Source organism: Narcine bancroftii, chromosome 12, assembly GCF_036971445.1.
Source record: "Narcine bancroftii isolate sNarBan1 chromosome 12, sNarBan1.hap1, whole genome shotgun sequence".
NCBI classification, from domain to species: domain Eukaryota; kingdom Metazoa; phylum Chordata; class Chondrichthyes; order Torpediniformes; family Narcinidae; genus Narcine; species Narcine bancroftii.
The window spans coordinates 64266973-64280617 of record NC_091480.1 but is presented as its reverse complement, the minus strand read 5'-3'; the positions used below and the strand labels follow the sequence as shown (position 1 = coordinate 64280617).

At 37.8% G+C, this 13645-nt stretch overlaps 1 protein-coding gene across 1 annotated transcript in view; it reads left to right on the top strand.

The window, feature by feature from the left end:
• The window catches only part of kmt2d (lysine (K)-specific methyltransferase 2D), a 211852-nt gene that overhangs the window by 81037 nt on the left and 117170 nt on the right, over positions 1-13645 (top strand). The window contains exons 25-26 of the mRNA XM_069904938.1: positions 2960-3131; positions 8139-8237. Coding sequence (XP_069761039.1) covers positions 2960-3131; positions 8139-8237 — 271 coding nt within the window. The remainder of the gene's footprint in view (positions 1-2959; positions 3132-8138; positions 8238-13645) is intronic.

Here is a 13645-nt window from a genome sequence, read left to right as displayed (position 1 = left end):
GCTGTGATATAAAATGCAATTCCTTTTTTTATGATTTGTCTTTTAATCATTTTAATAGTACTTCTTGACAACAATTTCTCTTGACAGCATTTCTGGTCAAAAGTTAATCCCCACTGTTTAACTCCAAGTTAAGTTTGAATATGGACAAGGAAAAGTTAATTCTGGTCTTTTGCTGCCCATATTTACCGATGACTGAGAGTTTCATGAGTAAATTCTCCAGCCACCTTGTTTGGAGGAATTCATGTAGTTTGTGTGCATGGAGAAGGTAAACAGAGTGAATGAGGTGAGGGCCAAAGTTGAAAAGGTAGGTGAAAGAATGAGTCATTCCACTTGGCACCTCTATTCTAATATTAATCTGCACTCTGCTGGTTAAAGGATTTCAGAGTTTTTTATTCCTGAGTTTGAGGGTTGCTGGTCTGAAATTGCCCTTGAAGTACTGGTGAGTTGTTGTTTTGAACTGCAATGCTCGTGGTAAGCATATTTCCAATGTACTTTTAAATCGGGAGTTCCATGATCTTGACGCAGCAACAAAGAAGGTACATCTGTATGTGTCCAAATCAGGATGTGTGATTTCGGGGATGTTCTCATGTACCTGCCACTCTTGTCATTTTAGCTAATAGAAGTGGTGGGTTTGGGAGGTTCTATTACTAAAGTCTTGATTAGTTGATTTGAGTACATGTTATTGATGGTATATGGTCCATTTTCTATTTTGTTAGTTATTGGGATAACTGTTAAGGAGTGTATGTGACAAAATCAGTTTTTTCCAAAACCGGATGCTATGTACCTTTTATCTTTTGAGTTTTGTACTTTGATGCCATTTAAGCTGATGTATTGGAGATGATATTGTAAGAAATCAGGGTAGAGCAATTTTTCATGAATTCAGCCTCCACATACAGATAAGTAGTTTTTTTTCCCCCACTCAAAATGGAAAAATCGCAAAGACAGAATGTTTTAACTTTTGGTGCAACCATACCAGTCAGTCTGTCCTATTCTCATGGGAAGAAGCACTGCAACATGCAAGTTTTGTTCTGGAAGTATTTCTCAGTTTTCACCCTTGCTGCTTGTCCCAGCACAATAAGAAAGAAGGCTATTTTAAAATTAAAATTCAGTGAAATTGCATGTTTTGGTTATTTTATTTTTAACTGTGCAGTTTTATTGTGAAGCATGAAGGAGAATGCATTTGTGTTGCTTTTTTTATGATTCCTCTTGCAACTTTTGCTTTTAACTTAAAGTAACCTTTTTATTTTGGTTGTTTTCCTATTTTGTAGAACCAGAGTTTACTTTTGGCTTGCATTATGCAACATAATTTTAGTTATTCCTGTTTTTTTTTAGTCATGATCTCTGCCACTGAATTGATCTCAGAATTGTCATCCTTTGTCTTGCGATCCCTCTCGAAATCATTCTTGTTGTCTACTGTCTTGTGCAAGGGCCACTATGAGAAAATAATTAATTATCCAAAGTCCTTTTTAGTTTTCCTCGAATTATGGCAGAAACTGACCGTCTTGCTGTGGCATGTTTGAATGCGATGAATGGTCCGAGGTAACCATGTTCTTGAGTTGTGTTCCTTGTTGCATTAAATCTGAGCATTTACTTCATCTGAACCTCTAGACTACAGAGGCTCCCTAGGTTACGAGTAACTCAACTTACAAAAATTCTCCCACACATTTTGAAAGTATTTTTCAAGCTCGTCATAATATTATGGTATTCGTTAGACGAGGTGCAGTGTATATTGGAGTCGTGCAGCACAGAAACTGGCCCTTCAGTCCAACACATCCATGCTGGTACAAGTTTCCCATTTCAGGTAGTTCCATTTGCCTGTGCTTGGCCAATATACCTCTCACCCTTTCCTATCCCTGTACCTGTCTAAATGTTGTAATTGTACCCGCCTCTTCGATGAAACTGTATTGCGCAAGTCTCAGACCAAATTGTTTTCAGTCCAAATTTAACACTTTCTTTTGAAGGATGTTTATAAATCTATCAAATATCAGATGTAATATAATTTCTCTTCAGCTTGGAAATTCATTGGACCAACTCATAGATTTGTTCTTGGGAAAAAGCATTTTTTCCAGGATCCACAGTTTTTTGGGAATATTGGAGCTCATTGGAATTTTGTTTGAACAAGTATCTTTTGAGTTTCTTTCAATGTTTCATTTTCTGTTGCATTGAAAGATCAAATATTTAGATCAAATTTTTAGATCAAATATCACCATTATTTAGTGATAAAGCATTAATTAAACCCATAAAACCGTCAATTAAGTGCCATTGTTCTCCTGATAAGTCACTAGCAAGTATTTTGTGAACACGTAAACCAAGAGATATGGCTTTCTTGTGACATTGCAGTGCTTTATGAACTGTTCAAGAAGCAGGTTGCGATGAGTGCCCTAACAATTATTCGAAGTTGATGTTAATGTTCATTCTTTGACCTTTTGTTAACTTCCAACTTTTGGATGTGGAGTTTGAATATTGAGGAAGAATGTGACATCACCTTTCTTTTTGATAGGGTGTTCCTCTCTCTATTGTTGTTCAATCAACATATGCAAAACATATGATATGGCATAAACAAGCCTCCTTAAAGTCTTGTATTTAACTCTCTGATTATCAACTCTCCAAATCTGCTGCAGCCTTCTTCCAAGTGAACTGAGGTATGCTTCCAGAATGAGGCCAATAGATGCAGTGGAGTGGGAAAGGTCAAAGCATTGTGGCCATGTGTGATGCCATACTTTTAAAAAGACAACAATCCTGGTATTTTACCACTTTATTTCAGCAAGGACTTGTTTGTATGTGGATATTGAATTATCCTCAAAAATAAAATGAGTATGATAGAGCCTAAGGTAGGTCATTTATAGTTGTTGTAAAGTATATCTACATTTAAAAATTTTGTCTTTACACTGAAATTTTACTTTCCGTGATGCTTTGTAGGTTAGCCGAGATTTTTTTCTTAACCTTCCATATCTGACAGGAAGCGTTCTTTGGAAAGTCACTGCTGGACAGCAGTCGGAAAGTTTGCGTCAGCTCAGAGGGTTTATCTGACAGTGAAAGCACTGAGTTTCCACAAGGCACCTCTCAATTGGATCCAGCTCCTCCACAAAAGGACCCAACAGATGAAAAGCGCGATGGAGCCCAGGACACTGGTAAGGGCTTGGTAACAGTAATTGATGATTGTGAATACATTTCAATTCTGGATATTGGGATGTATTGTAAAGGAGCAAATCTGACAACTATTATAAAATGTTATAATTCTGAATTATTTTTTCATTTGTTTTGGGCCTCCCAGTGTTGTTATATTCAGTGATAAAATACAATAAAATTAATGGGTAGGTGTACTGCACTTCAAAAATAATGATAAAGGATTTATAAAAGTGGGGCTCACAAATCTGATATAATGCATCAGATAAAATCAAAAATATTTTCAGGTGCACTCAAGTATTTTAAAATTCATAACAGTTGATCGGCATTTATTGTACATGTGTAAAATATAGATGCAAAATCTTATCATCCTTTAATTATTATCTTTCATGAAAGAAGCTGTTGATTAAATTTTGCACATAAATGCATTCCTTTTATTGTGGTAAATGGCTGAAGTTGAGTTCCTTGAAGAATTTTGAAAACTAATGAAATATTTATTTTTCTTGTCCAAGTACAAGAAATTGAGTTAGTGGAAATGTGAGTTTGAAACCCAGGATGAATGAAAAACTAAATGGTTGCTGGAAGCATTCCCTTAAGAAGGCTCTAGCAGTTCACCTATCGCAGGGAGACTAAACCTAGTGCCCAGAAAATTTTGATTCACTTTTAATGCACGGAAAACAGCATCGCCCATGGTCCCTAATAAGGACCTTTTGGACAAGGCATTTGCCATGTCAAGTTACTCTGTTGACTTTCCACTTAGTGTCAATAAATTGGAGTTGATGGTAGTCTCAAATTGTACTGTCTTATTAATAGTCTGTTTATTGCTGCAGCCATGTGTCTCCAGATGTGATTCCAAGAGTTTGAATACTGAAGGAGAGTTCAGATTAGGCATTTGAGCTTCAATAGAGCTGGATTAAAGAGAAAGTGATTGAGCACTTTGAATCTTATCTGATTGACTGAATGATGTTCTAATTAGAACTCTTGGAATCACATCTGGAGACACGTGACTTCCCCAGAGCTGTTTTCTTATGTTTTTTTCCTTACTGTAAAATCTTTAGTGGGTCTCCTTAGTGATGAAAGCAGTTCATCTGATAATAAAGTCCTTGCCCATCATTGATGTTTGGTGCAATGACCATCTAAGATATCCCAGCTATTTCCCCATAACCCTCAATACTGCACTTCTATTTTGAATGGGGCAGGTGGTGACTAATGTCATTGATTTCAGACCAGGACAGAAGTTTCGTACTTGAATGAGAATGGGGCACTTCTTGACCTGGGAAAGTCTTCCTGCTAATTGCAAGATTTTTTTGGAATATTTAATTTTTGATTTTTATCGACTCTCAGAATTCAACAAACAGTTCAATCTTTCCGGCATATCTCTTTCTCTCTAACACCATTCCCCCCCCACACCGCTACAAGTACATTTGAAATGTTTATCTCAATACCAATCGTCATGGGGCTTATGACCCCTACCAAAACCAAAAGAGATGAATATGCCTCCAAAAAGAGAAAAAAAAACTAGAAAAAAAATCAGCCAAAAACCTGAAAAGAAAAGTATGTCGTCTGCACTCAGTCTCTTTTCAGTATTCACACTCCATGCCTTATCGTGATGGGGTGTTACCTTATTCCTTTTTTAAGGGGGGAGCAATTAATCTATTCCATTACCTCAGGGTTTTCCCAATATCCTTACACACCCCCCACCTTCATTTGCTGTCTCTTGGCACAGACGTTCGTGCTTGAAGCAAAAGCAAAACTTAAGTAAACTAAAACCAACAATTAAAAAAATATATTAAATAACCCCAAACCCACCCCTCACCCCCCTTTCTACCTCCTGGTTTACCTTTACCCACCCTGCTGTTTTGAAAAGTGCCCAGTACACACATCTACTGCTTAGTCTTCCCACCCTTGTGCTCCCCATATTGATTTTTTTTTTAACTTGAAACATTCATTAATCTTTAAATAATAACATTGTGAAAAAGCTTACCCCCACCACCTCAGTAGTTATCACAATTACCATATTTACGGCCCATCATTCCCTCTTTCCCCCTTATTTACATTTAATCCTGAAGTGGTGGCAGGGTTCTTGATCCCTTTAAAAAAAACCTTCTTTCCACACCTGCCTTCAGTGTTGCTTGGGTGAAGGAGGGTAAACTCAAAATTCCTTTTTGTGTTTAAGGCTCCTTTTGACTGAGTTGCAAGGATGAAGTTTGACGGTGTAATCAGCTAAAGCAGCACTTGAAAAGCTTAACATCTAGTTTAGAACAGTTCACCTGATTGGTGCCATTATTATGGGGCTCGATAGATACCAAAGAACTGCAAATGTTGGATATTCAAAATAAAAACACAATACTGAACATTTTCATCAGGGCAGAGAGAGAGAAACAGAATTTTATCTTGATAATTTTTCATCAGGTTGAGCAATAAATGCAACCTTCTCAGTATTTACTGAAACTTAAACAAACATGAAATCAATCCTAATAACTTGTGTCATTGAATTCAAATAAGTGATGCAGAGGGGTGAAATTTGTGAAGAGCCTCTCCTTTGACAGTTGTCAAATAAAAATAAAGTTCTATGAAATTGGAAATGAGGCCCATACGATAGCTAGTCTATTTTTTTTAAATGGGGAAAATCCATAGAAATCAAAATCCTGTGAATTTTTCACACATAATTGGCAGAATTAAGTCTTGTATAAAGGATTAAACAGGCTAGCTGGCTAATTAATTGACTGAGGAAAAATTGCAGGTCCCAATTAGGAATGGTGTCAGATATTGTGTGCCTTGATATATTCCAGTCAGGAAAAAGGGCAGCAAGGGAGGGAAAAATCAACCGTGGTTAACAAAGGAAATAAAGGAGAGTATAAAATTGAAGGTGCAGTTGTACAAAGCTGTAAAGAGCAGTGGGAAACTGGAAGATTGGGAAAACTTTTAAGAGACAACAAGGGGTTACAAAGCAGGTAATAAGAAATGGGAAAAAGGATTATGAAAGTAAATTGGCACAAAATACAAAAACAGAAGGCAAAAAATTTTATAAATATATAAAATGGAAGAGGGTGGCCAGAGTTAACATAGGACCCTTGGAGGATGAGAAAGGAAAACTGGTAGCAAAAAATGAGGAAATGGCCGAGGCATTAAACAAATATTTTGTGTCAGTCTTCACGGTGGAAGACACGTCCAGCATGCCCAAGTGCGGAGTTAAGGATGCGAATGTTGGGGAGGGCCTTGATAAAATAGTTGTTACAAAGGAAGTAGTGATGGAGAAACTAATGGGACTAAAGCCAGACAAATCCCCTGGTCCTGATGATATGCATCCAAGGGTTCTGAAGGAAATGGCAGAAGTTATAGTTGATGCATTGGTGGTCATAGACCAAAATTCCTTGGATTCTGGACAGGTCCCGGCAGACTGGAAGACAGCAAATGTCACGCCACTTTTTAAGAAGGGATGTCGGCAGAAGACTGGAAATTATCGGCCAATTAGCTTGACGTCTGTAGTTGGAAAAATGCTTGAAGCCGTCATTAAAGATGAAATAGTGAAACTTTTGGAACGTAAGGGTTCAATTAGGCAGACGCAGCATGGTTTTAGAAAGGGAAGATCTTGTTTGACAAACTTGTTAGGATTCTTTGAGGATATAATGGGTGCGGTGGATAGAGGGGAACAGGTTGATGTTGTCTATTTGGATTTCCAGAAAGCGTTTGATAAGGTGCCGCACAAGAGACTTCTCAGTAAGTTACAGGAAAGTGGAGTCCAGGGAAGTAGATTGGCCTGGATTGAAAATTGATTGTCTGACAGGAGGCAGAGAGTCGGGATAAATGGGAGTTTTTCAGGTTGGCAGAGAGTGGTAAGTGGGGTGCCGCAGGGGTCAGTGTTAGGCCCACAACTGTTCATCATTTACATTGATGACTTGGAGGAGGGGACAAAATGTGGTGTAGCCAAGTTTGCGGATGACACCAAATTGAGTGGAAGAGCAAATTGTAATGAGGATGTGGAGAGTCTGCAGAGGGATAGAGTTAAGCTGGATGAGTGGGCAAAGGTCTGGCAGATGGAGTACAATGTTAGTAAGTGTGAGGTGATCCACTTTGGCAAGAAAAATAAAAGAGCTGAATATTATTTAAAGGGTGAAAAACTACAGCATGCTGTTGTGCAGAGGGACTTGGGAGTGCTTGTGCATGAATCGCAAAAAGTTAGGTTGCAGGTGCAGCAGGTTATTAAGAAGGCAAATGGAATGTTGGCCATCACTAGAGGAATTGAATTCAGGAGTAGGGAGGTAATGTTGCAACTGTACAAGGTACTGGTGAGACTGCACCTGGAGTACTGTGTCCAGTTCTGGTCTCCATATTTGAGGAAGGATAGACTGGCTTTGGAGACGGTCCATAGGAGGTTTACTAGGTTGATCCCTGGGATGAAGGGGTTGACTTATGAAAGATTAAATCATCTAGGATTGTATTCGCTCGAGTTCAGAAGAATGAGAGGAGATCTTATAGAAACATAGGATTATGAAGGGTATGGATAGGATAGATGTAGGAAGGTTTTTTGAGCTGGCCGAGGAAACTAAAATGAGAGGGCACAGTCTCAAGATTCGGGGGAGTAGATTTAGGACAGAGATGAGGAAAAATAGTTTTTCCCAGAGAGTAGTGAATGTTTGGAATTCTCTAACCAGGGAAGTGGTTGAGGCTGCCTCACTAAACATATTTAAAATTCGGTTAGATAAATTTTTACATGATAGAGGAATTAGGGGATATGGGGAGAAGGCAGGTAGGTGGAGTTAGGTCATAAATTAGATCAGCCATGATTGTATTGAATGGCGGAGCAGGCTCGATGGGCCATTTTTGGCCTGCTCCTGTTCCTACTTCCTATGTTCCTATGTTGATTCATTTGGATTCAGAAAAATGTTTGTTGAGCTTTGCGACAATGCGATTCAAAAGAAATTGATGAATAATTGTATTTTTTCTGCTGATGGCTCATAAAGATTAATATCTTTTTTTCATCTATTCCTGTTTCCATGTCATTTTGATAGTTCCTGATGCAAAGACAATCCAAGGCCCCCTCAAGCGTAATGGTGATCCAATCCCAGATGACCGAGCGAAAACTGATGAAAGTCAACCAGATGGAATAGGTCAGTCAAAATGTGGAGAAAATATTTAATCTTGTGGTTGTAATCATTTTGTTTTTATAAACAACTTAAACTGAAAGCTCTTGTAACTCTTATTTTCCTTGTATTCAGGTTAAATCCTGAAGCAAGTTGTGTTGTAATATAATTTGAAGATTATAAATGCAGAGAACAAAGAACACAATGTAAAATCTTTTCAATTAAAACCAAAGTTAAATGAATTGGCCCCTGATGGAACAATTATAATGGTGGTGTCCAATGATTGTCTGTTGTCCTGTAGCAATGTACCACAGATTCTAGCCATAATGTAGGCAACTTGTTGATGTGGGAAGGAAATTGTCAGGTATTTATTTGAAATACATTTCAAAAAGTCTCAGTCCATATGCATCTTGCAATTTAGGTACTGAAGAATTTTGGAAAAGGCATGGAACAGGTCAGCCGTTTTGCCTCTTTTGGTTTGATTTGCAACTCAGAGAAATCCAGAGTTACCATTGGTGTTGTTATAAATCATAATTTTATAGCATCGAAACATGCCTTTTGGTTCAATGTGCATAATCTGCTTCGTTCCACTGACCTGCACCTGGACCGTATTCCGACCAAATTTTCTTAAATGTCAAAATTGAGCCTGCATTCTCAAATTCAGCTGACAGCTTGTTCCACACTCCCACTACTCTGTGAAGAAGTGTTTCCTAATGTTCCCTCTAAATTGCTCCCTTTCACCTCAGTGGAAAAAGCCTGCTTGCATTTACTCCATCTATACCCCTCATCATTTTGTAGACCTCTATCAAATCTTCCCTCATTCTTCTACATTCCATCCTGACCTGTATAACCTTTCCCTGTAACTCAATTCTTTGTCCGGGAAGCATCCTTATAAATCTCCTCTGTATTCTTTCAATCTTATTGATATCCTTCCTGTAGTGAAGTGACCAAAACTGCTCACAATACACCAAATTTAACCTCACCAATGTCTTGTACAACTTTACCATAATTTCCCAATTCCTGTACTCATACTTTGATTTATGAAGGCCAATGTGCCACAAGCTCTCTTTATGACCCTATCTGTGACACTACTTTCAGGGAATTGATTTCCTGCACTCCTCAGTGCCCTACAGTTTATCTCTCAAAACTTCCAACCCACTTATCTGTCTAAATGTCTTTTGAACATTTCTATAAATCCACATTTAACATCTGCTGGCTGCCTTTAACTTCAAAAGTTATAGAAAAGTAAAATGCACTCCACAGATTAGCATCAAGTAGCAAATGGGGAAAAAAATCATAATGGAAGTGTAACAGGAATGTTACCATGACTAAAATCTATTGCCCATGAAAAGCCATCAATCCAAATAATTAATTGTTGTCAGCCAGGAAATAGACATTAATCCAATTTTATACGCACATGGAAAATGAATGCTGACTGGTCATGTGATCAGTCCTTTGGAAAATGGGGAGAAAAAGTGGATTCTAAATGTTTGCAAGAATTGTTATCATATCCTCAGAATTTTAAAGAATTCAGTTTGTGCATGGGATTGCAGAACTAATTTCTCAATATTTTGGAATCTTTGTGCTCTTGCCTTGCGGCCAACACAATTCATTTAACAAACTAAACCATTATGCCTATTGAAGGTATATGAGAGCCATTTTCCAATATATTAACCTCATTCTCGAAAAGGACATTGAGGCAAGATTTGTCAAAATACCAAAGAGTGCCTTTTACTTTCCCAATTTAATGTTGACCCTTCCTTGTGAGTTGGTAATGGATAGCAGAATAATGTGTGATATTCTAATTAAGCATGAAAATGGAAGTGCTGTCCTGTGATAAACTACATGTGATTTCAATTTATAATGTAATTCTCTGCAGTTTATAATGTAATACTATCTTTTGAGTGTGCAGGTCAGAAAACCTTAGATTTGCCAATTTGTCCTTGTATTTTCTGAACTTGAATGGGTGGAATATATCCCTTTGGAAGTGCCTCAAATGTACATGGGCAAACAAAAATCCTATTGATGGGTGTAGAGTTTCTGTGGATCGTAAGGCACCTGCAGATCAAGCAAACCCAATAATTCCGAATCTTCTGAGTTGTTGTTGGGAGGCTCAACTACAGCGTTGTGAAGTAGGGGCAGAGGAGCTATTCTGCCTTCATTGCACTATTGTTTTCATGGCAGTGCAGAAGTTGACAATGGAGTGTCTGAAATAGAAAGTGATATTGCCACAGCTCTACAGTTACTTGCTTTGATTGTAAGGCATCTAATACTTGTCCATTGTCACTATTTCTGTCTGGATTGTTTATTTGTCATGTGTACCAAAAAGAAGCCTAGTTTTTGCGAGTAGCTGGACAATCCAGCACATACAGCAGATAGTGTAATCAACAATCAAGAATTCATTAAAGTTTTGCAAGCTGTCATAGTTCCTTGTCCTCTGATTGCTGTAATGTCTAAAATCTACCCATTTCAGAATTGAATTCAGGGCACTGAACTTCCCCATTTAGCTCCTGAACCTCTGATGCACATTAAGCAGTACATTTACTTTCTTCTGTAACCATGAGTTAAACTTCAATGCCATCCAAGGAAAGTAGCCCACTTCATTGGCAACACGTCACCAGGGATCTATGTATTCATTCACTCCACCACTATAATTTCATAAAATTATGAAAGACATAGGCAGGGTGGTCAGAATCTTTTTTCCCAGGGTAAAAATTTCAAATAATAGAGGGAATGTATTGATGGTGGGGGAATTGAAAGGAGATGTGCAGGGGCAAGTTTTTTTTAATGGAGAGTGGTCGATGCCTGGGATGGGGTGCAGATAGTGGTGGAAGCAGATTGAGGTTTTTGGATAGGCATATGAAAATACAGGAAGTGGATTGTCTGTTGGCAGTTTAATTTGGCACAAACATGGTGGGCCAAAGGGTAGTGGCAATTTTTGAAGTTGGCAGAAAAATGAATAAAGGCCTAAGGGGGGCTGTTCCTGTGTTGTACTGTTCTATGTAAATTGACAAACAAATGAGTATAGTGAGTAATGAAATGATAGTCAAATTATGCAGGGAAAACCTGCATAAATCTAGTGTAGCACGGTCTGGGGAGGAGGAGATGTTGCTGGAGATTGGTCATGGTTTCCTCAACATGCGTCTCTCTCTTTCCCCCCCCCCCCCCATCCTGTTTTTCTCCCTTTATCCTGAACCTCCAGGTGCAGTGAGAATGAAACATGTTGAAAAAGTGGGAACTGTTAAGAGTTATAAAGTCAGAAGAAATTAGGTGAGGGACTCGAGGATACAAAGTTCAGGGAGGTGATGAATGTGACATACTTTTAGAAAACATGTACAGTCACATTTTTAAAAACATGTTTTCCATGTAACTGCTATAAATCCACTTTTAAAAAAAAAAGTTCTTAGTGTTGCCACAAATCAGTAATGATCCTTGGTATTTTCACCATTCCAAAATCGTAAAACTGCTTAACTGTTGTTCATGAGGTGAATGGACTTTGAGATGGAGAATTCAAGTCCAGTATGGCAGAGTCTAGGGAGGAGGAGATGTTTTCTTGCTACTTATACGATTTTCCAGGCACCAAGATAGGTAGAGATGCTCTTCCCCTGAATGTGCACTGGTGCTTGTGTATTATCATGTCCTTGTTTCAAGATTACATTGTTTCAGGGCACTCTTGCACTTCCATATGATATAATCTAATTTACTTTCCATCCTTTTGCATTTTCTCCCCACCCCTACCCGCTACCTGCATGTCACTTGTTGATTGAAAATATAATAAAAAAAGCATGAAATTGCAAAACAAACAAAATCAAAGAAACACCACAGATAGATACAATAACATACCAAAACTGAACTACATGTTGATGGACAAAGAAGGAAGAATCAACACAGTATCACAGTGATCAAACTCTGCGCTGTTGTTTATAAATGCAAAATGATACACTGTGCCAACCTTCAAAGAAAAGTAGGAAACAGAAAAACGAGAAAAGAGAAAAAAAGAGGTCATTCTCCCATATAATGTGGCAAAATCATCTGTTTTCTAAAAGCATTAATTACATACAGATGAAACATTATGTGATTCATCCAGAGCTTCCTCGTGTAAGACATTGCTTGGGATATTGGAGATGGTGGTATTGGAGACTGGAGGTTAACCCCGGTATATCTTAAATATGGGTTCCATCTCCTTAAAAACATATTGTAACAATTTCTGAGGTTTTAAGTGATCTTCTCCAGGGGAACACAACTCTGCATTTCTGACTTCCAGCGGGTCATGCTCAGTTGGGAATCAGATTTCCAAGTAATGGCTATGCATTTCCTGGCCAGTGCTAAAGCATGTTTAACAAATTTCAATTGCTATTTCAACAGCCTCATTTTAGGTCTTATATCTGCTAATTTCCCCAATTAAAAACAATTCTGGCACCTGAGGATATTGAATTCCGGTAATTTGTTCCTGGAGATTGCCAAAATCTTCCCAGAAGGATTTCACTTTGGGGGATTAACAGATTGAATGCATCGAAAACAAATTGGATAATTCAGATTTCAATTTATTTAATTTTTATGGGATAAGGTACAACTAATGCAAAAAAATTATATTGCACCAACCTATACCTTGCATTAATTGTATTGCTCATGCTGTCCCGACACAGGTCAGACCAGCAAAATGGATCAATTTCTATACCCGAATCTGATTCCCATCTCTCTCTTGTTTAGGGGTTTCCACTTGAATAAGAAATACATTTTTGAGATGAATCTTTTTGTGATTTTCCCCTTTTGAACCAGAGTCTCTATTTCAGTACATTGCAGTAAGGTCAGTGCTGGACCTAATTTATCCCTTAAATAAGATCTTAACTGAAGATAGCAGAAAAAGGATGTATTTAAAACTCCAAATTTATTCCTGATTTGTTCAAATGTCATAAATTGTCCCTGCTCAAAGCAGTTTTCGATATATTTGATCCCACTCTGAGACCAAGTTTCTAGAATTTTTTTATCAATTGTTAACAGAATTAATTTACTTTGAGCTAGGGATGTTTTGGGTGAGGGGCTTCCCCTAGCACCAGTTTGACCTTTGAGTTTATTCCAAATTGTAATAATATGATTTAGTGAGAGGGCTTTCTTAGGACCAAATAATAATTTAGAATTCAATTTGTATATAAAAAATTTTCTGCTATCTTCTCACCAACCTTGTGCAGTTCCAATTTTACCCAAGATAACTAATCTCCTCCATCAAAGTGGGAGGTGACGAGCTTCATTTGGGTTGCTTAATATTTTTTTTTAAGTCTGGGAACTTTAATCCTCCCAGTTCATAATTCCAGGTTAACATCGATAGAGGCTCTGTGAACTTACCCTTCCACAGAAACTTCCTAATATATTTATTTAAATTCTGAAAGATTTGTTGTGGTACTAAAACAGGTAGGCTTTGGAAAAGATATTGCAAT